Source organism: Pristiophorus japonicus, unplaced genomic scaffold (genome assembly GCF_044704955.1).
Source record: "Pristiophorus japonicus isolate sPriJap1 unplaced genomic scaffold, sPriJap1.hap1 HAP1_SCAFFOLD_1315, whole genome shotgun sequence".
In the NCBI taxonomy this organism is placed as follows: Eukaryota; Metazoa; Chordata; class Chondrichthyes; family Pristiophoridae; genus Pristiophorus; species Pristiophorus japonicus.
The window spans coordinates 49,160-74,217 of record NW_027250983.1 but is presented as its reverse complement, the minus strand read 5'-3'; the positions used below and the strand labels follow the sequence as shown (position 1 = coordinate 74,217).

Genomic DNA, 25,058 nt, shown 5'->3' with positions numbered 1-25,058 from the left:
TGTGTGTGTGTGCGGACGTGTGTGTGTGTGTGTGTGCGGACGTGTGTGTGTGTGTGTGTGCGGACGTGTGTGTGTGTGCGGACGTGTGTGTGGACGTGCGCGTGTGCGTGGACGTGCGCGTGTGCGCGTGTGTGTGGACGTGCGCGTGTGGACGAGCTGCCAGTGTGCTGGTGTGTGGCGCAGCTGGGCATACTGGCTGGGAGTGGTTCGAATTGTATAGCCTCCAGGATTGGCAAAGAGCGTGAAGAGGCCAAGCGCAGGCAGCGGAAGGAGCGCGCGGCAAACCAGCCCCACCCACCCCTTCCCTCGATGAATGTCTGTCCCACCTGTAACAGGGTCTGTGGCTCTCCTATTGGACTGTTCAGCCACCAAAGAACTCACTTTGGGAGTGGAAGCAAGTCTTCCTCGATTCCGAGGGACTGCCTATGATGATGATATGATTGGCCTGGAGACTCCAGGAATTGATTATTAATCTCCCGGACATCGCTGTGAGCAAAGACCGGCAGACAAATAAGACGGGTAGTAAACAAATTGGGGGGGAAATTCGGTTGTGCCTCTGTTGCGGCGTTAATCCGGGCGGAGTGGTAAATTTTGCGCCGGGAGATGGATTGCGTCTGCCGCTAAACTCACCAGCTGGGCCCTGAGTTTGGAGCAGGGCACTATGGGAGGCGTTGCACACCTCTCGTCGGGCGCTCGGCCGGCTGAGCAAGTGACAATCCCGAGCTCAACAGCCGGCCTCGGAGCGCCCTTAGAGAGGCCTCGAGAGGAAGAAAACCTTAAAAAAAAAAACCCACAAAAAACATTCCCAATCCATAGCCATCGCCACCACAACACAAACCGCAAAAAAAAACAATCACGCTGACCTCGGGTGGACATTACGTATCTCACTGCGGCCGCTACACCTCGGACCGTCCGCTTTGACAGGTGGTCCCAGCAGGGGGCGCTACGCAGCGCTATGTGTCGGGTGGCAGCCAAAAACCGAGCCGGTGTCGCAACCAGGGGCCCTCCGGGCGGTAATGCTCCGCGCCCCCTCGAAACCGGCACCGAATGTCCCGGCGGGGCACCGGAAGCTGGCCACCAGCCCGGAAAAGCTCACCGCCACCATTGCCGCCCCTCTGGGGCGCTAAGGGCGAGGAGGGGGTGGGGGGCGGCGGGGCGGGGGGCAGAAGAACGGAATCTGGCCCATTGAGATTTTTATTAAAATTTTCTTTGAACACTTTTCTTATAAAATGTCGTCGATGGGAAAAAGTCTCTTTGACTGACAATCAAAGATTGATCGAATTGGGTAATAGAGTCTGTTGGCTTTCCAATTCGCCGTGGGAAGGCAGTGCGCTGCGAGGTCGGGCCAATGGCGGGAGTGTGGGAGCGGGGCATTTCGCGGCGGGAGGTCATGTGATGACACCTCCAGGAATCCACCCAACTAGAGTTGGCAACCCAGCTAGATTTCCTGTCTGTGCTCTGCAGAGCTAAGACCTGGTTGGCTTGGACAGGTAGCTGAGGTGTTCGCCAGCCGCCTGACTGGAAAATGCTCCCTCAATCAGAATGGTCAAGGGCAACACAATTTAAAAAAAAAAAAATTCCTTCCTGGGATGTAGGCGTCGCTGGCAAGGCCGGCATTTATTGCCCATGTGAAGGTGGTGGTGAGTAGCCTTCTTGAACCATTAGGGACGGAGTTCGAGGATTTTGACCAGCGATGATGAAGGAACAGTGATATATTTCCAAGTCAGGATGGTGCGTGACATGGAGGCGAACCCAGAGGTGATGGTGTTCCCATAATAAAGGCTGGCATTTATTGCCCCTCCCTAGATGCCCTTGGAGAAGGTGGTGGTGAGCTGCTGCCTTGAACCACTGCAGTCCGTGTGGTGAAGGTACACCCACAGCACTGTTAAGGAGGGAGTACCGGGATGCTGACCCAGCGACGATGAAGGAACGGTGTTGAAGATAGTCAGTGGTCTTGTATGACCCTTGACTGTCAGTGTCAGCGGGAAATGCAACCATGAAGGACATCACAGCTGAGTTCATGTAATGGCCACAGAACTTTCCCACCAGGGGTCAGTGGAAAGCAACTCGCGCACAAAGTAGCTGGAAGTATTTTTTGTTTCCTGTCGTCCTCAGTTCAGGGATGTTGAAATGCTATATTTCACCCAGAAACGAGCCTTTGACCACATATCTGCAGTATAACTAAGACCGCTTATTACCACCTCCGTGACATCGCCCGTCTCCGCCCTTGCCTCAGCTCATCTGCTGCTGAAGCCCTCATCCATGCCTTTGTTACGTCCAGACTTGACTATTCCAACATACTCCTGGCTGGCCTCCCACATTTTACCCTACGTAAACTAGAGGTGATCCAAAACTTGGCTGCCCCGTGTCCTAACTCGCACCAAGTCCCGCCCACCCATCACCCCTATGCTCGCCGAACTATATTGGCTCCCGGTTAAGCAACGCCTCAATTTCAAAATTCTCATCCTTATTTTCAAATCCCTCCCTAGCCTCGCCCCTCTCTATCTCTGTCATCTCCTCCAGCCCCACAAGCCCCTGAGATGTCTGCGCTCCTCTAATGTTGTCCTCCTGAGCATCCATGACTATAATCGCTCAACCATCGGTGGCCGTACCTTCTGTTGCCTGGGCCCCAAGCTCTGGAATTCCCTGCCTAAACCTCTCCGTCTCTCTACCTCTCTTCCCTCCTTCAAGACGCTCCTTAAAACCTCCCTCTTTGACCAAGCTTTTGGTCACCTGCGCTAATTCCTCCTTATCGGTGTCAAATTTATTATCGCATAATACTCCTGACTATGTTAAAGGCGCTATATAAATACAAGTTGTTGTTGCTAAGGCCAGTTGTGCTGCCTCCACTGTGCCCTGGCTGTGATTGGTTAACCCAGCACGGACTGAGGACCGATTCTGGGGCTTTCCTGATCCCTTGGGTTTCAGTATTCGGCTGGAACCTTTACAACTAAGCCAGGAACGTTGGTGTTGAGTATGGGGCCTCCTGAGCGGACAAAAAGACTCAGAGGTGCTCATCATAATAGGCAGTCCCTCAAAACGAGGATGACTTGCTTCCACGCCAAAAAAGGATGAGTTCACAGGTGTTTCGATGAAGGCCCTAATATTCCAGGTCCCGAACTACATCCTGAAGGGTGAAAGATGCCTGTGCGCGGATTTTATTAACGTGTGGTGGTGACCGTTGCATACCAGCCACACGGGCTTGACAGAGCCAGGTCTTGGCCCAGTGGCAAGGGTTAACCAAGACGACTGAAGACCAGCTCTGCCGCACGTGCATGTGATTGGAGCAGCGTGGAGGCCCCGACCTGTGTGAGAACACAAGCGGCAGGTCGGGGCCACTGGTGTGGAGCGGAGGTGCGGTGCCCCGGGAGCAGCGTGGAGGCGTATCCCTTCAGGGAGTGCCGCGAGCTGGTGCAGCAGGGCGTCGGCAGCGAAGAGTGACGTCAGCAAGGTCCAGGTCAGTGATTGGAGCGTGGGCAGGTACAGCAGGAGCGGCGAGATCGGGGCGAAGGAGCGGCGAGAGACTGAGGGATGTGATCGAGGCCCAGGGGCAGCACGGGCCCAGCCCACACTGCGATACGTGTGCGCACTGCAGAGCAAACGCTCTACTCGGAACTCGTCCACGACAAACGAGCCAAAGGCGGCAGAGGAAACGTTACAAGGACACCCTCAAAGCCTCCCTGATAAAGTGCAACATCCCCACCAACACCTGTGAGTCCCTGGCCATAGACCGCCCTAAGTGGAGGAAATGCATCCGGGAGGGCGCTGACACCTCTAGTATCATCGCCGAGAGCATGCAGAAATCAAGCGCAGGCAGCGGAAGGAGCGTGCGGCAAACCAGTCCCACCCACCCTTTCCCTCAAAGACTATCTGTCCCACCTGTGACAGAGACTATGGCTCTCGTATTGGACTGTACAGCCACCGAAGAACTCATTTTAAGAGTGGAAACAAGTCTTCCTCGACTCTGAGGGACTGCCTATGATGATGATGAGGTCAAAGGTATTAAGGCCAATGGGGCAAAGGTGGGTATATGGAGTGAGGTCACAGATCAGTTATGATCTCTTTGAATGGCGGAACAGGCTCGAGGGGCTGAATGGTCTGCTCCTGTTCTTATGTTCCTACGTAGACTCCCTCATTCATTGAATGCACCAGTAACTCGGCCCATCTGTTCGTTCTTTCACTGAATTTTTCTTATAGCACGAATCTATTTCAAATGTAAAATTGCACGCTTTGTCTCTTGTGATGTTGTGGGACACGATTCGGTCTGATGCTGTTGGGGCGAACTTCTCCCAATTTAATCACTGTAAACGAGAAGGCTTTCTAATTGAAGCACAGTTTCCAGGCCTGTTGCCTGGGGTGGTTGGAAGGGTGGGATTCTCCTTGCTGTGTAGCTATGGCAATGAGTGACTTCATTGGGATCTGGTGCCCCGCCACTCGTGTCCTCTTTACCTTTGGCGATGTGGGCAGATTGCAGCCAAGAGGACCAGGCAGTGCTTCTGATTTGATCTATAAATAGCAAACAGCCCTGATCCGAACTCGGCAGCAGGAAAAGGGTCTCGGGTAGTCTCCAGGCCCAGATGTGGCCACGCGAGCGGAGCGGTGAGCTTGTCAAACCGCGCACTGAGATTTTTTTTGCCCCCCCCCCCCCCGGCAACCTGTGAGGGTCTGTTTGACCTCACACCCGAGCTGTGTGAGATGTGAAAACCAGTTGCACACCAGCTGGATCAGCGTGAGTCAGAGCTGGGATTGAGCAATCAGACTGTGCCGCGGCGAGAATTGGAACACAGCTGTGCTCTCGACCCTCTGCCGACAGATGACCTCGGCTCAACGGCACAGACACAGGCCACCTGGTCCATGCTGGTCGTTACCCGCCACACAGGCCTCCTCGCACCCAGATCGTTTTTTGTCAAAGGATGTTGTGTTTTTTAAAAAATTATTTTTCCTGGGATGTGGGAGAGTCTGGCAAGATCACATTTATTGCCCGTCGCTGGTTGCTCGAAGAAAGTGGTATTTCACAGCAATTGTCTTCACAGCCGAGTGGCTTCAAAGGGCGTTAAGAATCCAGCACCGAGCGAGGGACTAGAAGAAGAAGAACCTGCCTTTATATAGCGCCTTTCATAACTCCCAGACGTCCCAAAGCGCTTTACAGCCAATGAAGTACTTTTGAAGTGGACACTGTTGTAATGTGGCAGCCAACTTGTGCACAGCAAGCTCCCATAAACAGCAATGACCAGATAATCTTGTGTTTTTGTTTTACTAGCGATGTCGGTTGAGGGATAAATATTGGCCAGGACACCGGGGATAACTTCCCTGCTCCTCACAATAGTGCCTTGGAATCTTTTACGTCCGCCTGAGAGAGCAGGAGGTGCCTCGGTTTAACGCCATATCCAAAAAAAAACGCCCCTCCGACAGTGCAGCGCTCTCTCAGCACTCCACTGGAGCGTCATAGGATCATTGAATAGTATGGCACAGAAGGAGGCCATTCAGCAAATTGAGTTTGCACCAGCAGCCTGGAGCATGTGCTTAAGTCTCTGGCATGGGGGCTTGAACCCGTGACCTTCTGACCCAGAAGCGAGACTGCTGCCCTCTGAACTACAGCTGGCACATGTAGGGGGGTGGCAGTTCCTTCTGCATCCTGAGGGTCGTCAATGAACCAAGCTGGGGTTTTACATCTTCCGGATGTTAATCATTGATAAGGTGTTGAATTAAATGTCACAACTTGTCCTGTTGCTTTGAACTCCTAACCTTGGAGCTGGCTAGTTCAGTAGCATGCCCCAACAGTAACAATCTATCTAGCCATTGAGGTACTGACATTTCTCAGCTATTTTTATTTGGTATTTTTCCAATCTCTCTCCGGGTGCCCAGATGTGCTATGTGGTTAATGGAATGTGCTGTGATCCAAGGGGAGGAATGTGTCACCCCCCCCCCCCACCCCCCGTTACACATTACAACAGTCGCCACACTCCAGCAGTACTTCATTGGCTGTAAAGCGCTTTGGGACGTCCGGTGGTCGTGAAAGGCACTATATAAATGCAAGTCTTCCTTCGTTCCTCCTTCCTGTTGGTGGGAGGGAGGGAACGATTACAGGGTTGGGCCGCTGGTAATTGAGAAGGCCAAATAGCCCTGTGCCGTGTGGACCATGGGAAACAGGTGACGAGCCATTTGAAGCTCACTGGGTGTAAAGTTCTATCCTTACAGTGTCCGCCGTGGCTCAGTGGGCAGCACACTCGCCTCTGAGTCAGGAGGTTGTAGGTTCAGGTCCCACTCCAGGGACTTGAGCACATAAATCTCAGCTGGCACTCCCAGTGCAGTGCTGAGGGAGTGCTGCACTGTCGGAGGTGCCGTCTTTTGGATGAGACGTTAAACCGAGGCCCCGTCTGCTCTCTCAGGTGGACGTAAAAGATCCCATGGCACTGTTTTGAAGAAGAGCAGGGGGAGTTCTCCCCTGTGTCCTGGGGCCATATTTATCCCTCAATCAACATCACTAAAACAGATTATCTGGGTCATTATCACTTTGTGGGAGCTTGCTGTGCACAAATTGGCTGCCGCGTTTCCTACATTACAACAGTGCCTACACTCCAAAAGTACTTGGTTGGCTGTAAAGCGCTTTGTGATGTCCAGTGGTCGTGAAAGGCGCTATAGAAATCCAAGTCTTTCTCTTTTCTTTTCCTTTCTGTGAAAGGGGACGTTGGTTTTCTGTGTCAAGTTCTGTCTGTAACGGCATGGTCGTGTTTTACAGTTGGCGGCATGGCTCACATCAAGAGAGCAGCCTCCGACGCGAGCGAGGAGCCGGTGAAGAAGAAGTCGACTCCCGAGACCAAACCGAAACTCCCCAAGAATACGGCGACCCCCAATACTGCGCCGACCCCCAACACTGCCCCCACCTCCAGGTTCGCACCAGCGGTGAGTGGCGGCTTCTGTCACATGGTCAAACTGTGGGAGCCGGGCGCTATCTTCGTCCCACTTGGTAAACGCGTGTGTTTTTTGTTTCAGAACCCTTGTGCGCCTCTTCCCCCTCCCCCCCCCACCCCCCCAAATGCCTCGTGTAACTGTGGTGTCGCTCGTGTGCAGTCGGTTATCCCGGGATCTCCGCTCCAGCCCAAGAAGCTGGGATGGTTCTCCTTCGAGCAGAGAGGCTGAAGAGGAGATTTGACGGAGGTGTTCAAAATCATGAAGGGATGTGATAGAGTAGTTCGGGAGAAACAGTTTCCAGTGGCAGAAGTGTCGGTAACCAGAGGAGACAGATTTAAGGTGATTGGCAAAAGAGCCGGAGGTGATGTGAGGGGGAGTTATGATATGAAAGGGGGCTGAAAGTAGATTCAATAATAACTTTCAAAAAGGAATTGGATAAATGCTTGAAGGGGAAAAAATTGCAGGGCGATTGGGGAAAGAACGGGGGCGAGGGACTAATTGGATCACTCTTTCAAAGAGCCGGAACAGGCACGATGGGCCGAATGGCCTCCTGTGTTGTATCATTCTAGGATTGTGCTGGCTATTCAGACAATGTACCATCTCTGTACAATTGCAGCCTGCTGCCCAGGAGTGAGGCATGTCGGCCGTGGAATGTCCCAGGTAGGTGCCATGTGGACCAGAGAGCTGCGGAGGCTGGGTCATTGAATACATTTAAGGTGGATACAGACAGTTTTGAACAATGAGGGAGTCAAAGGTTATGGGGAGCGGGCGGGGAAGTGGAGCTGAAGCCAAGATCAGAACAGCCGTGATCTTATTAAATGGCGGAGCAGGCTCGAGGGGCCAAATGGCCGACCCCTGCTCCTATTTCTTACGTTCTTGTGTAAATAAGAGTGACTATTGCGTCTTGGCACTGTGGGAAGTGAATCTGTGTTGGTACACCAATGGGCGGGGGAGTCTCGTGAGCCAGTCTCTTGGTTAAATGGAGAAATGATTGCCAAATAATTGTTTTTTTTTCCTCCCTCCCCTCCAGAACAAAGTTGCGGTTCATGGTGTGGGTGACCAAGCAAATAAATCGGGATCTTTGACCAGTAACTGTGCCATCTGCAAAAAGACGGTTCTGTTGGTTCAGCGGTACTTAGTAGACGGGAAACTTTACCACAGAAACTGTTTCAGGTGAGAATTTAGGCCCAAATCTTTTACTTTTACCATCAACTGCCTGGGCCCTAAGCTTTGGAATTCCCTCCCTAAACCTCTCCGCCTCTCTCTCCGTTTAGACGTTCCTTAAAACCTACTTCTTGGACCAAGCCTTTGGTCACCTGTCCTAATGTCTCCTTATGTGGCTCGGTGTCGCATTCTGTTTGACGACGCTCCTGTAACTACATTAAAGGCGCTATATAAATGCAGGTTGTTGTGGCACTCGGACAGTCGGGACCAAGCGTAGTGGATTGACAGGGTAGACGCTGAGAGGCTGTTTCTCCCTGGCTGGAGTGTCTGGAACCAGGGGGGCATAGTCTCAGGATAAGGGGTCGGCCATTTAAGACTGAGGTGAGGAGGAATTTCTTCACTCAGAGGGTTGTGAATCTTTGGAATTCTCTGCCCCAGAGGGCTGTGGATTCTGAGTCTCTGAATATATTCAAGGCTGGGATAGATAGATTTTTGGACTCTGGGGGATATCAAGGGACATGGGGATCGGGCGAGAAAGTGGAGTTGAGGTCGAAGATCGGCCATGATTTCAGTGAATGGCGGAGCGGGCTCGAGGGGCCGTATGGCCTACTCCTGGTTCTAATTCTTATGTTCTTAGTCTTGAGGTGCAGCAGGTTAGAGGGCAGGGGATAATTGAACCAGGGTGGGGGATATAATGTAGTACCCATTTTAAAGTTATACATTTTGTTACTTTTGTATTTCCATTATAAATCCCTTTATCCCCATTTAGAATGGAAACCGCCTCTGCGAAACACGTTCAGACTCTGATTCCACCTTCGCGATGATGCTGTAGTGCCTACACTGGTAGGAGGGTGTAACTGCAGCGCGACAAGTTTAACCGAGGCAGATTCCACTCTTTTGGGCCCAAGTTTCCCCAGGAGTTGCTCCGTTTTTTTTGGAGCAACTAGATTATTTTGGAGTAACTTAAAAATCGCAATCCTTCCCATTTAATCTGCTCCAGTGTAAGTGAGTTAGTTAGGTTTTTTTTTTAGTTTCGTTTTTTTTTCAAAAGGGGGGCGTTACCAGCCACTTGTGCCTGTTTTGGCCATCTAAGCCAGTTTGGACAGCTAATAGTTGCTCCAAACTAATTTAGGCCAGCGTATGTGGCCACTTGTGTCCGCTCAGAAAAACCTTGCGGTGAATTAAGAAATCAGCGCAAGTAGCCAGAGATGGGGGCGGGGCGAAAGGGAAGTGAGAGGATTTTGCAAAGCACTAAACACCTTCACAACAACATAAAAACAATCATCAATAATAAATGAAAAATAAATCAATTACTAAAAAATAAAAAGTCTTACCTCGCCGACTGCAGCAAGCCTTTCGGCCAGGGCTAGGAGCGGGAGGCTCACAACAAGCAGCAGGAGCGGCCATTACTCATACAGGAGACCAGACAGTGTCAGCACGCTGTTCAAAGGCATGAGGCTCCACAGCAGAACCCAATCCAGGCCTCAATCGACAGCTGTATTTTTCCAACAAGGATCAGTCCGTAATAATCGGGAGTAGGAGCTCTGATTTTTCTCCTATTCTAGCCCAAGCATGCGGAAGACTTGCGTGGCGCCCTTAGTAACCGAGATCAATTAACACAGCACAGATTGACGATTTAAGCTGGGAGCTTTTTAATCTGTAGGACTCAGTACAGGTACCAACAGTACTGTCCACTGACCTACTGAGCCCATCATACACCTCCTGAGCTAAAAAAAAATATTTAGAGGGAATATTTTTCATTGCAAACCTTTCCACTTTACCTGACAGTGCAGAGCAAGTTGTAGCTTGGCAGCAGAGGATGCAGGCAATAGGGGTGCGAGCGCGGGAAGGCAGTGGCCGGCCTGTGCGGCAGGCCACTCGGCCCGGGATAGAGGCAGCGAACATCGGGTCCTCCCTTCGGCCCGGGATAGGGGCGGCGAGCATCGGGACGCGCTGGGAGGGCGAAGAGCTTCTGCGCATGTGCGCAGACCCCACTGCGCATGCGCACGGCTGCCAGAACTGTTTTCGGCGCAGGGCTGTAGCTGCGCCCCCCACTCAAACGCCAGGACCCAGGACACACAGAAGAGCTGCCAGAATACGCAGCAAGTTTTTTGGCGCCGTTTTGAGCGCACAGTCGGCGCATCTCGTGTTAGTGCGCTGGAAAAAGGGGTTGGGGAAACTTGGGCCCTAAATGTGGGCAAAGGGATTTATAATGGAGTGAAATTGACAGGAATTCTATTCCAATCTAAAAATGTTAATACAGTGTATACCGATAGAAAGAAAGAACTAGCATTTATGTAGTGTCTTTGACATCCACAGGACATCCCAAAGTGCTTTGCTGCCAATTCATTACTTTTGAAGTGCTGTCACCTGGCAGCCAATTTGCGCACAGCAAGCTCCCACAAACAGCAATGAGATAACGACCAGATAATCTGTCTGTTTTTTTTTGTGGTATTGGTTGAGGACTAAATGTTGGTCATGACACTGGGAGAGCTTTGCTGCTCATCGATTAGTAGCATGTCCCTTTTGAGAGGGCAGGCTGGTCCTCGGTTTGACATCTCATCAGAAAGGCGGCTCCTCCGACAGTGCAGCACTGCCTCGCCGATGTGTCAGCCTAGATTACGCGCACAAGTCTCTGCAATGGGGCTTGAACCCGTGACCTTGAGGTGATGGGGCTACCACTAAGCCAAGGCTTGGCACTTTTCCAGGTGGGATTGGTGCAGTGGGTTAAGAACTGTCCTTTTACCTTTGGGGCGTGTCTTCAAATTCGCCCAAGTGAAGGCGCGTGAGCGTCCATTGCTGTTTGCAATGGAATAATGGCACGCAGGTGCAGCAGGGCTGGTTGTCTTGAGCTTGGAGTGGAGACATGTTGGGGAAGAATAAGTTACAGGTTGACTGTGCATAACTTTAGGAACAGGCGCAGGCCATTCGGCCCTCGAGCCTGTTCCGCCATTCAGTTAGATCATGGCTGATCTGTATCTCAGCTCCATCTACCCACATTGGTCCCATAACATGAAACACAAAAGGTTAGTATGCAGGTACAGCAGGTGATCAGGAAGGCCAATGGAATCTTGGCCTTTATTGGAAAGGGGATGGAGTATAAAAGCAGAGAAGCCTTGCTACAGTTATACAGGGTATTGGTGAGGCTACACTTGGAATACTGCGTGCAGTTTTGGTTTCCATATTTACAAAAGGATGTACTTGCTTTGGAGGCAGTTCAGAGAAGGTTCACTAGGTCGATTCCGGAGATGAGGGGCTTGACTTATGAGGAAAGGTTGAGTAGGTTGGGCCTCTACTCATTGGAATTCAGAAGAATGAGAGGCGATCTTATCGAAACGTATGAGGGAGCTTGACAAGGTGGATGCAGAGAGGATGTTTCCACTGATAGGGGAGACTAGAACTAGAGGGCATAATCTTAGAATAAGGGGCCGTCCATTTAAAACTGAGATGAGGAGAAATTTATTTTCTCAGAGGGTTGTGGATCTGTGGAATTCGCTGCATTAGAGAGCTGTGGAAGCTGGGACATTGAATAAATTTAAGACAGAAATAGACAGCTTCTTAACCGATAAGGGGATAAGGGGTTTATGGGGAGTGGGCGGGGAAGTGGAGCTGAGTCCATGATCATATCAGCCATGATTGTATTAAATGGCGGAGCAGGCTCGAGGGGCCGTACGGCCTACTCCTGCTCCTATTTCTTATGTTCTAATGTAATGCTTGCCAAACAAAAATCTAGCAGTCTCCGTTTTGACATTTTCAATTGATCCCCAGTCTCAACAGCTTTTTGGGGGGGAGAGAGTTCCAGATTTCCCCTACCCGTTGTGTGAACAAGTGCTTCCTGACATCACCCCCGAACGACCTGGCTGTAATTTTAAGCTTATGCCCCTTATTCTGGACTCTCCCAACAGAGGAAATAGGGTGGCGACGGAGAAACTATCAACTCCTTTACACATCGCGAGCACCTCAAATAGATTACCCCTTAATCTATACTCAAGGGAATACAACCCTAGTCGATGCAAGGAGAAATGTGACGGCTGGGAATACTTGATGGGTACCTAAAATGGCCAAAACTTCCATGCAGAGAACTTGCACTCAAAGCGAAGTATCTCGATGCGGACACTGTCCCTTTAATAGGCTGTTCTATCTCCTGGCTGTTAATTATCACCAATGACTTGAGTCAAAGGCTGTAACTGTTCAGAGCACTGCAATCGTAGGCCGTCTTGGACACACAACAGGGCGGGAGCATGTGAACAACGGAGGGGTCAATGCAGTCAGCTTGGAGCTGATCCAGGTGAAAGGTCAGGCTAGGGTGGATGGAATTCTTACAAAAGAATCCTTTTCCAGCACATTCTTCCGCTTGCTGATCAACATTCTTTCCTCGTGTCTCAGAAGGAAATTTCAATATTTCTAAACAAAAGAAAGCTTGGGTCAGTGAGTCGTTCCAATGTTGCTGTGGCAACTGCACCAAGCTACAGATGGACAAGGAGGCCTAGATACTTGTAGTTCGCCGATAGTAGCCATCCTCAATGGTTCAGCTGATCGAGGCAGTCAGTTGCTGAGCCACACAGACCGGGGGGTGGGGGGGGGATCCTGATACTGGGGGAGTGCTGCACTGTCGGAGGGGCAGTACTGAGGGAGTGCCGCACTGTCGGAGGGGCAGTACTGAAGGAGTGCCGCACTGTCGGAGGGGCAGTACTGAGGGAGCCCCGCACTGTCGGAGGGGCAGTACTGAGGGAGTACCGCACTGTTGGAGGGGTAGTGCTGAGGGAGTGCCACACTGTCGGAGGGGCAGTACTAGGGGAGTGCCGCACTGTCGGAGGGGCAGTACTAGGGGACTGCCGCACTGTCGGAGGGGCAGTGCTGAGGGAGTGCCGCACTGTCGGAGGGGTAGTGCTGAGGGAGTGCCACACTGTCGGAGGGGCAGTACTAGGGGAGTGCCGCACTGTCGGAGGGGCAGTGCTGAGGGAGTGCTGCACTGTCGGAGGGGCAGTACTGAGGGAGTGCCGCACTGTCGGAGGGGCAGTACTGAGGGAGCGCCGCACTGTCGGAGGGGCAGTACTGAGGGACTGCCGTACGGTCGGAGGGGCAGTACTGAGGGAGTGCCGCACTGTCTGAGGGGTAGTGCTGAGGGAGTACCACACTGTTGGAGGGGTAGTGCTGAGGGAGTGCCGCACTGTCGGAGGGGCAGTACTAGGGGAGTGCCGCACTGTCGGAGGGGCAGTACTAGGGGACTGCCGCACTGTTGGAGGGGCAGTACTGAGGGAGCGCCGCACTGTTGGAGGGGCAGTACTGAGGGACTGCCGTACGGTCGGAAGGGCAGTACTGAGGGAGTGCTGTACAGTCGGAGGGGCAGTACTGAGGGAGCACCGTACGGTCGGAGGGGCAGTACTGAGGGCGCACCGTACGGTCGGAGGGGCAGTACTGAGGGAGCGTTGCACTGTCGGAGAGACAGTACTGAGGGCGCGTTGCACTGTCGGAGAGGCAGTACTGAGGGAGCGCTGCACTGTCGGAGGGGCAGTACTGAGGGAGTGCTGCACTGTCGGAGGGGCAGTACTGAGGGAGTGCCGCACTGTCGGAGGGGCAGTACTGAGGGAGTGCTGCACTGTCGGAGGGGCAGTACTGAGGGGTGCCGCACTGTCAGAGGGGCAGTACTGAGGGAGTGTTGCACTGTTGGAGTTGCCATCTTCCGGATTAAACTGAAGCCCCGTCTGCCTCCTCTGTTGAGCATAAAAGATGCAACTGCCAGTATTTGAAGAATAGCAGTGGAATTCTCCCTGTCACCTGACCAATATTTATCCCACAACCAACATCACTGCTGTGCACAAATTGTCTGATGTGATCTCTACATTACAACTGTACTTTTCTGGCTATGCTAATTCAGCTGATCTTAACCGGGGAGGTGGAAGGGGTGTTAAAATTGGCCTCAGAGCCACCGATGTCGGCAGGAAACCTGGATCAGGGCTTCTGTTCCTAATCTCTATTCTCGTGCCCCCGACATGTGGGGCGTGTAGCGAGCTCGGGAGAAACGGGTGACTTTGGGCCTGTGGTTCCCGAAGCTCTCCTCCACTCTGGGGGTTTTCCTCACCTCGTGTCTGGGCCTGTTGTAGACTCATGGATAGAGATTGAATGGTGTGATTGGTCAACAACCTCATTATCGTTGTGTCTTCCGACTACCCGGATGGGAAATAGAATGACCTTGGTCTCACAATCGCTGTAAGTCAGTGACTGTGTAGACCTGATTAAATGACTGCTCTTTATGTGTAGATCAAACTTTAAAACAATCCCACTGCAAACAATACCTGTGAGTATGTAGAGCTGTTGCGAGATGTGGACACCGGAGGGACTGGAATGCATCATCACCCCTGGCAACCAAATTTTAATTTGATGTTTTTTGTTTAAAGCTTAATTTGTTTATTGTGCCGGTTTTTAGTGTCTTTCCCCCCACCCCCCACCCCCCCCCCCAGCCTTTTAGCCAGGGGGCACTTGTATAATTTGTGTTTTTAGTGCCCCAAAAACCCCCCCAAAAAACAAAGAACAAAGGGGCACTTGTCTGAAAATCTTTGGTGTGTCTTCCCCTGCCCCCCCCTTTAATCAGGGGGCGCTTGATTTTAATTGTTCACAACAATATAGTTGTAGAGCTGTTGTGAGAGGTGGGCGCCGGAGGGACTGGAGTGCATCATCACCCCTGGCAACCAAATTTTAATTTGATCTTAATGTCTAAAGTTTAATTTGTTTAAGTTGTCAGTTTTAGTGCCCCCCCCCCGCCCCTTATAGCCAGGGGGCACTTGTATGATTTGTGTTTCTAGTGCCCTCAAAAAAAAAAACAAGGGGGCACTTGAAAAGTTTTTGGAATGTGCCCCCCCCCCCCACACCTTTAATTAGAGGGGTACTTGATTACTGATACAACTAAAATAGTTGTAGAGCTGTTGAGTTGGGAGTGGCTTAGCCAGTCACGTGATGTTCACAAGACTCAATAAAACCCCAGCCAGTTAGGGGATCCACGATGCAGTTGTGAGCCTAGTGGATGAACTGGTAATGTGTAGTGTGATTGTTAAACCTTTTGCTAATAAACCAACTAGCTGTCAATAGCAATGTGCTGCTATGAATTTTTAAGCAAACACTAGTTCCGCTCGCTCGTTGACGGTGTCTTTCCCCCCCCCTCTCTCTGTCCTCCCCTGCCGCAGGTGCAAACAGTGTTCCAACACACTCATGCCTGGGGCGTACAAGATTGGCGCTACCCCTGGGACCTTCATCTGCATCAACCACCAAGCCAAGGCCGCCGAGAGTAACAACAACAGCAGCAGCAGATTCATCATCCCCTCGTCGCGAGGGCTTAGCCCCAAACCCGATGAGCCGGCTCCGACCGTGCACAGGCCGGTGGTGGGTCACGTGACTGCCCCTGTGTCAGTGACGCACGCCCCGGCGCGGCCCGAGGCCTCTCCGCCAGCCGCCACGCCGGCCAGCAGTTCTGCGGAGCGGACGCAGGCCGCCAAACAAAAGTTCATGAGCTCGGGGTTGCCGGGGAAAGGGGCTCTGTCTCGCTGGGAATCTCCGGCTCACTCGCTCCAGCCCCAGGACCCGGCGCGGGGGCGGCCTGGACCGATGGAAACCGCGGCGCAGAGGCCTTGGTCGCCTGGAAACCAGGAGCATGCTCACGTAGCGCTGAAGAGTCCAAATCCAACCACCGGCACCGGCACCGACGCGGACAGAGACAAGGCACGCTCGGTGCTCCAGAAGAATTTGCCCTTTGACAGCAACAACAATCGCAGCCAAGGCCTGGCCACACCTTCCCGCTTCAACACCGACAAGCCTCCCGGGCCGCTGCCCACCAGCCACCAGACCACCAAGACCATAACGCTGAACGCCGGCAACCAGAGCCAGGTTCAGCCGGGAGCCAGGCAGTCAGCGGCTCCAGAGCAAAGTGGCGAGCCCAGTTACGCGCAGGCCAGACACGCCAAATGGAGGCCCAGCTCCGCCTTGGAGATAACGCCACGTCCCGTGCTCACAAGAGGAGGAGGGGCCAACGCTGAGGCAGTGCTCACGCCATCAACGGACAGGACCCCACGTGCCTCCTTGACCCGGTCTTCCAGCATGAATGAAACAACAGGCCGTGGATTGACTCTGACCCAGCAGGCAAACAGTAAAGGTTAGTTCTCCATCCAGTTGGCTAAGCTCGCGTGCAATCTCTCCACAGCAGCTCCAATTTCACATTTCACCACCCGCTGGGTGCCAATCACATCCATCGTGGAAGGGGCTTTGTTGGCCTTGACTTGTGCACATAATCTAGGCTTGCAGTTGGGTGGGGAACTCGGAGTGCTGTACTGTTGGAAAGGGTGTACTGAGGGACTACTCCCTCAGTACTGCCCCTCTGACAGTGCAGCACTCCCTCAGTACTGCCCCTCTGAATGTGCAGCACTCCCTCAGTACTGCCTCTCCGACAGTGCAACACTCCCTCAGTACTGCCCCTCTGATCGTGCAGCACTCCCTCAGTACTGCCCCTCTGACAGTGCAGCACTCCCTCAGTACTGCCCCTCCGACAGTGCAGCACTCCCTCAGCTCCCCGCTCAACTGCAAACCTAGATTATGTGCTCAAGTCAAGGATAATAAAACCCCTTCAGGAGGGTCTGATTGGCATCCAGCGGGTACTTCCTCTCCAACTTCCCCATCAACAGTGTGGCGCTCCCTCAGTACTGCCCCTCTGACAGTACAGCACTCCCTCAGTACTGCCCCTCTGACAGTGCGGCACTCACTCAGTAACATAGAAATATAGAAAATAAGTGCAGGAGTAGGCCATTCGGCCCTTCGAGCCTGCACCACCATTCAATAAGATCATGGCTGATCATTCACCTCAGTACCCCTTTCCTGCTTTCTCTCCATACCCCTTGATCCCTTTAGCCGTAAGGGCCATATCTAACTCCCTCTTGAATATATCCAATGAACTGGCATCAACAACTCTCTGCAGTAGAGAAATCCACAGGTTAACAACTCTGAGTGAAGAAGTTTCTCCTCATCTCAGTCCTAAATGGCTTACCCCTTATCCTTAGACTGTGTCTCCTGGTTCTGGACTTCCCCAAAATCGGGAACATTCTTCCTGCATCTAACCTGTCCAGTCCCGTCAGAATTTTGTATGTTTCTATGAGATCCCCTCTCATCCTTCTAAACTCCAGTGAAAACAGGCCCAGTTGATCCAAACTCTCCTCATATGTCAGTCCTGCCATCCCGGGAATCAGTCTGGTGAACCTTTGCTGCACTCCCTCAATAGCAAGAACATCCTTCCTCAGATTAGGAGACCAAAACTGAACACAATATTCCAGGTAGGCCTCACCAAGGCCCTGTACAACTGCAGTAAGACCTCCCTGCTCCTATACTCAAATCCCCTAGCTATGAAGGCCAACATACCATTTGCCTTCTTCACTGCCTGCTGTACCTGCATGCCAACTTTCAATGACTGATGTACCATGACACCCAGGTCTCGTTGCACCTTCCCTTTTCCTAATCTGTCACCATTCAGATAATATTCTGCCTTCGTGTTTTTGGCCCCAAAGTGGATAACCTCACATTTATCCACATTATACTGCATCTGCCATGCATTTGCCCACTCACCTAATCTGTCCAAGTCACCCTGCAGCCTCTTAGCATCCTCCTCACAGCTCACACCGCCACCCAATTTAGTGTCATCTGTAAACGTGGAGATATTACACTCAATTCCTTCATCTAAATCATTGATGTATATTGTAAAGAGCTGGGGTCCCAGCACTGAGCCCTGCGGCACTCCACTAGTCAATTGCCTGCCATTCTGAAAAGGACCCGTTTATCCCGACTCTCTGCTTCCTGTCTGCCAAACAGTTCTCTATCCACGTCAGTACATTACCCTCAATACCATGTGCTTTAATTTTGCACACCAATCTCTTGTGTACTGCCTCCTCTGACAGTGCAGCGCTCCCTCAGTACGGCCTCTCCGACAGTGCGGCGCTCCCTCAGTACGGCCACTCCGACAGTGCGGCGCTCCCTTAGTACTGCCCCTCCGACAATGCGGTGCTCCCTTAGTACTGCCCCTCCGACATTGCGATGCTCCCTTAGTACTGCCCCTCCGACATTGCGATGCTCCCTTAGTACTGCCCCTCCGACAGTGCGGCGCTCCCTCAGTACTGCTCCTCCGACAGTGCAGCACTCCCTCAGTACTGCCCCTCTGACAGTGCACAGGCACGATGAGCCAACTGGCCTCCATCTGGGCTGTAAGATTTGATTATGGATGCAAGTTTGCTCATTATTTGGTTCTCTTTCAAGCTTCTCACATTTGCAGTTCTCATGAACAAAACAGTGTTGATGTTATGTGGTCAGTATCTGTTCTCTCAATGTCTCGTTGCCGAAACTATTGGAGAGGGCCATTGGCAGGTTCAACTTGCTGTTGGACTTTACTGATGCCCCTCTGGGTGGTGCCAGCCTTGTTGCCAGCTTCCACTGGCAGTGGGTTTGAGCCGGGCAGGTCCAGGCACTGAGTGGAAGTGACAATCTCCTCCTTGCTCACTCTCCCAAAGCATGTTGGGCCTTGCTCCGGGTTGTGCCATGGCCATAATCAGAAAGGCTAATGGAATCCTGGCCTTTGTATCTAGAGGACTAAAGTATAAGTGGGTAGAAGTTATGCTGCAGTTATACAAAGCCCTGGTTAGGCCACACCTGGAGCACTGTGAGCTGTTCTGGGCCCCACACCTGACAAAGACATATTGACCTTGGAGGGAGTGCCGTGTAGGTTTACCAGAATGATACCCGGACTCCCAAGGGTTAGGTTACGAGGAGAGATTACACAAATTAGAGTTGTATTTCTTAGAATTTAGAAGGTTCAGGGTTGATCTGATTGAAGGTTTCCATATGTTAAGGGAACAGATAGAGAATCTATTCCCGCTGGTTGGGGAGTCTAGGACTAGGGGGCAGAGTCTAAACATTGGAGCCAGACCTTTCAGGAGTGAAATTAGGAAACACTTCTACACACAAAGGGTGGTAGAAGTTTGGAACTTTCTTCCGCAAACGGCAGTTGTTGATGGATCAATTGTTAATTTTAGATCTGAGATAGATAGATTTTTGCTAACCAAAGGCGGGTATATGGAGTTAGATTGCAGATCAGCCATGGTCTCATTGAATGGTGGACAGGCTCAAGGGGCTGAATGGCCTCCTCCTGTTCCTATGTGTAATGGCCACTCTGTGGACTTGACTGCTTCAAGCTGCCTTTGGCCAGGAGCCCAACGATATAATTTCTCCGAAGGCATGACTCAGATCTCATGAAACACTCCACTCCCACGAGTTAACCCTTCTCTGACACACGCCTGTTGTGTGCTGCCACCCTGAACCTTGTCCCTACAGGCGTAGTAAGTTTGTAAACAGATACTTGTTAAATATAACCATTGATCTGACTTCTTTTCAAAAGGGGGGTGATGAATTTCTGTTCTTAATCAATACTGATGCTCCTATAACTTAATTATGTATCTTTTGGCAAGGGTGTCCCAACCTTTAGAAGATAAGGCGCAACCATTGAAGGGGCCAAATACATAGCACATAAGAACACCAGAAATAGGAGCAGGATTAGGCCATTCGGCACCTCGAGCCTGCTCCGCCATTCAATAAGATCCTGGCTGGTCTGATCATGGACTCAGCTCCACTTTCCCGCCCACTCCCCAATCGTTTAAGAAACTGTCTATTTCTGTCTTAAATGTATTCAATGACCCAGCTTCCACAGCTCTCTGAGGCAGCGAGTTCCACAGATTTACAACCCTCAGAGAAGAAATTTCTCCTCATCTCTGTTTTAAGTGGACAGCCCCTTATTCTAAGTTCATGCCCTCTAGTTCTAGTCTCCCCATCAGTGGAAACATCCTCTCTGCATCCACCTTGTCAAGCCCCCTCATAATCTTACACGTTTTGATACGATCACCTCTCATTCTTCTGAATTCCAATGAGTAGAGGCCCAACTTACTCAACCTTTCCGCATAAATCAACCCCCTCATCCCCGGAATCAACCTAGTGAACCTTCTCTGAACTGCCTCCAAAGCAAGTATATCCTTTCCTAAATATGGAAACCAAAACTGCACGCAGTATTCCGGGTGTGGCCTCACCAATACCTTATATAGCTGTAGCAAGACTTCCCTGCTTTTATACTCTATCCCCCTTGCAATAAAGGCCAAGATACCATTGGCCTTCCTGATCACTGCACACTAACTTTTTGTGTTTCATGCACAAGGACCCCCAGGTCCCTCTGAAATGCAACACTTCGCAATTTTTCACCATTTAAATTGTAATTTGCTTTTTTATTTTTTCTGCCAAAGTGGATAACCTCACATTTTCCCACATTATACTCCATTTGCCAGAATTTTGCCCACTCACTTAGCCTGTCTATATCCCTCTGCAGATTTTTTGTGTCCACCTCAGTTTGCTTTCCCACTCATCTTTGTATCATCAGCAAACTTGGCTACATTACACTCGATCCCTTCATCCAAGTCATTAATATAGATTCTAAATAGTTGAGGACCCAGCACCAATCCCTACGACACCCACTAGTTACTATTTGCCAACTAGAAACTGACTCTGTTTTCTGTTAGTTAGCCAATTCTCTATGTTATGTATGAAGAAAGAATCTGACTGGATACTGTGAGCTCAAAGTAAAGTGTGACAGTAGTCTTTTATTGCAGGTCTCCAGAGTGCCTCTCCAACCTGTGAGGCCTCCTTAAGTACCTGTGGTCCAAGGGATTGTGGGATCCCTTGGGACTCCAGGGGATGAGCCCTCTGGTGGCTGTACAGGGTATATACAAGTTTACATATATAACACTCTATCCATACTAATATATTATCCCCAACCCCGTGAACTTTTATCTTGTGCAGTAACCTCTTATGTGGCACCTTATCGAATGCCTTCTGGAAATCCAAATACATCACATCCACTGGTTCCCCCTTATCCACCCTGCTCGTTACATCCTCAAAGTACTCCAGCAAATTTGTCAAACATGATTTCCCTTTCATAAAACCACGCTGACTCTGCTTGATTGAATTATGCTTTTCCAAATGTCCTGCTACTGCTTCCTTAATAATGGACTCCAGCAATTTCCCAATGACAGATGTTAGGCTAACTGGTCTATAGTTTCCTGCTTTCTGTCTGCCTCCTTTTTTAAATACACGCAAATGTAATGCCCCTACGACTGAGTATGACCAAGTGAAAAAAAGCTCCCCTCCACCAACCTCCCTGCCCCCCCCACCCCCTCCTCCCGCCCCGACCCAGCTGGAAATCCAAAGATGCAGTAACAGAATTTAGGGAGACGGTTTGTGTTTTTTTATTCATTCACAGGGTATGGGCGTTGCTGGCAAGGCTGGCATTTATTGCCCATCCCCAGTTGCCCTCGAGAAGGTGGTGGTGAGCCACCTTCTTGAATACAACTGAGTGTCTCGCTGGGCCATTTCAGAGGGCAGTTAAGAGTCAACTACATTGCTGTGGGTCTGGAGTCACGTATAGGCCAGACCGGGTCAGGGCGGCAGATTTCCTTCCCGAAAGGACATTAGTGAACCAGGTGGGTTTTTATGAAAATTCGGCAGTCCCATGGTCACCATTACTGATACTAACTTTAAAAAAAAAACCAATCCAGATTTATTTTTTTATTTTCAATTTAAATTCCCCAGCTGCCTGGATGTGAACTCGTGTCTCCAGATCGTTAGTCCAGGCCTCTGGATTACTAGTCCAGTAACATAACCACTTTGCTACCGTGCCTGTGTTACTGTATATACAGGGTAGGGGTTGCCAACCCTCTAGGATTGGTCTGGAGTCTCCAGGAATTGAAGATTAATCTCCGGGATACTATTGCCAGCAACACCCAGGAGTAAATAAATCATCAGGACAATAAAAAAAAAACTTAAAAAAAAACTGTTAACACACAAATTTTTGGGTTGGATTTTCGCCGTCCGTCCGTGGTGATAACCCGGTCGGCGGGATCCTCGAGCACCTCTTTGCGGTGGCGCTTCCACGCTTCCACGTACCGCCGGGGAGAGGTGCGCCGACGTGAAATGATGCAGATTGCGTTTGCTTTGTACTTTCGGCTCTCTCCCGACCCTTACATCACGACCAGAATACTGACAGAGTCAAACGTAAGTATGAAGACCTGCAAAAAGGTAAATTAAAAGTTTTTTTATTTTTTAATTATTTTTCAGCGATTTAACAGGTAAGGGTTTTTTTGAATGTTTTATGCAATTTATTTCCCCCCCCCCCTCCCCTCCCCCCTCCCAAGGCACCTCTCGCAGCGCTACTGGCCCCGGACTAAAGTTGGCAAAACTCACGGTTTGCGCCGTGAATCCTCGTGCAATGCTGACTTTACCGATGCCGTAAAGCCCGAAAGTTAGGCCTAAAAATGGTAGCGCAGAGAAAAGGGTAATTTGGGCGTAAAACTGACGTTAGTTTGAAAACCAAAAATCTAGCCCCTTGGATTATTAGTTATTAAAAATATTGAAGATGGGCAGAAAGCAAAGCTATCTGGTTGACCGTCTCGAATGAACCATCCAATCGGGTAACAATCTGGTCACTTTCCGATTGGCCAGGGGAAGGTGGGGCACCGTGAGAATAGACGTGTCGGGCGACCAATGGCGAGAGTGGGGCATGAGGTCATGTGATGAAGCCTCCAGGAATACGTCCAATCAGCAATAGTATCCCTTTGCTGGGTGCAAGCAGATACCGCCACCCTAATGGGCAAATTCACTTCGGGATTTTTGCCCAAACCTGACAATAACCCAATTCCTCTGGGGTCCTTGCCCGGAAACGGGCTTGCTGGGAACTGCCTGACATCTAGGAGCAATTTTTAAATTTTGATTAAAATCTTGTCGCCGGGCTTTCTTTAGAAAATAATGCAATCAGGTTGTATAGCGAGGCTCCTGTTACCTTTTGTTAACAAACAATGATTTAAGTGTTCTTTTCTAACAATGAGCGCAACCAATCCTGAAATGGAAGGCTTGGCTTGTGAAAGCTCACGCTGTCCGTTTGAACACAAAAGGTGAATGAAAACTTGCTTGTATTTAATTCTTTCAGTATTGTGAGATTAAGGTGTCAGCTGTGGCTTAGTGGGCAGCACTCTGTCTCTCTCTCTCTCTCTCTTTCTCGCCTTTCAGTCAGAAGGTTGTGGGTTCGAGTCTCACTCCAGGGACTTGAACACAAAATCTAGGCTGACACTCCCAGTGCAGTACTGTGGGAGCGCTGCACTGTCGGAGGTGCCGTCTTTTGGATTTAACGTTGGACCGAGGTGGGCATGGAGGATCCCACGGCACTATTTTGAAGAAGAGCAGGGAAGTCCTCTCCTGATGTTCTGGGCCAATATTTATCCCTCAATCAACATCACTAAAGACAGATTTATCAGTCTGTGGGAACTTGCTGTGTACAATTTAGCTCTGGGTTTCCTACACCACAACAGTGATTACATTTCAAAATTAGTTCATGAGCTGTAAAGCGCTTTGGGATGTCCTGAGGTTGTGAAAGGCGCTATAGAAATGCAAGTCTTACTTTAGAAGAGCACATCCTTGCTTTGCATGAAAAAAGATGCTTAATATGTTAAATGTTCTGAGAATTGGCGCTGGTTTAGTTTATAATTCCATAGAATGTCTGTTCTTTGTCTCATGTTTTATGGCATTTGGCGGATCTGTTAATGATTCCCATAATCGTCTTGGCCTCTTGAAAAATTCCAGTCATGTTTGTAATTTTGCGATATCTTCTGTGTATCTGACAGATGATTGTGATCTGCCTGCGTGGTCGATCTTCTTGCTGTGAAATGTGTGTGTGTGTTTGTGAATGCACACAATGCTGCCAATCTAGATAACTCCAAACGCTGTCGGGCTTTAAAAATAGCTGTAAAATGGGAGGGCCAAAGAAAGACTTGCATTTGTATTATATTTGCGGCGAATGAGGGTACGGGGCCCAGAAGAACCGAGGGCCCAGGGGCAGCACGGGCCAGCCCACATTGCGATATGTGTGTGCACTAGGTCCGTGCAGCAGAGCTGGTCTCCAGTCGTCTGGTTAACCCTTGCCACTGGACCAAGACCTAGCTCTGTCAAGCCCGTGTGGTGGCTGGTGTGCAACAGCCACCACACGTTAAAAAAATCCACGCACAGGCATCTTCCACCCCCTCAATTGGAGTTCAGGACTGGAACATCGGGTCCAATTTTGAAACATCTGTGAACTCATAAGGAAGCAAGTCATCCTCGTTCAAGGGACCACCTATGATGACGATGCATTTATATTGGCCAGTTTCTTAAACGATAAGGGGTTATGGGGAGCGGGCGGGGAAGTGGAGCTGAGTCCATGATCAAATCAGCCATGATCTTATTGAATGGTGGAGCAGGCTCAAGGGGCCGTATGGCCTACTCCTACTCCTATTTCTTATGTTCTTATGTTGACGTCGAGGAGAACGCCCCTGCTGTTCCTTGATATACCAGCCAAGGGTTCTTTTAGGTCCAGCTGAGAGGAGTAGGCCAATCGGCCCCTCGAGCCTGCTCCACCATTCAATAAGATCATGGCTGATCTTCGATCTCAACTCCACTTTCCCGCCTGTAATGTATTTGCTTCATGGGTTCTTTGCTTAAGAATTCATAGCAACACATTGTTATTAAGAATTAGTTGGTTTATTAACAAAGGTTTAACAAAAACACTACACATTACCAGTTTATTCACTAGTCTCACAACTGCATACTTCATCTTGGATGACCTAGACCCAACTGACTGGGGTTTTATTGAGTCTTGTGAACATCACATTACTGGTTAAGCCACTCATAATGCAACGGCTCTACAAACCTGTGAGCATTTGCACAGGTTCATACATTACACCGCCCAATCCTCATATACCTTAATTTCCTTAGTGCCCAAAAATCTATCTATCTCAGCCTTGAATATACTCAATCACTGAACATCCACGGCCCTTTAGGGTAGAGAATTCCAAAAATTCACAACACTCTGAATGAAGACTTCCTCCTCATCT

The 25,058-nt window shown here is 50.4% G+C and overlaps 1 protein-coding gene across 2 annotated transcripts in view; it reads left to right on the top strand.

Annotated features, from left to right (window-relative positions):
* The first annotated feature begins 6,744 nt into the window (after positions 1-6,744).
* Positions 6,745-25,058, top strand: part of LOC139242387 (MICAL-like protein 2) — a 64,801-nt gene continuing 46,487 nt past the window's right edge. For both annotated transcript variants that reach the window (XM_070870334.1, XM_070870333.1), the window contains exons 1-3: positions 6,745-6,903; positions 7,943-8,085; positions 15,258-16,219. In XM_070870334.1, coding sequence (XP_070726435.1) covers positions 6,748-6,903; positions 7,943-8,085; positions 15,258-16,219 — 1,261 coding nt within the window. In that variant the 5' untranslated portion in view covers positions 6,745-6,747. The remainder of the gene's footprint in view (positions 6,904-7,942; positions 8,086-15,257; positions 16,220-25,058) is intronic.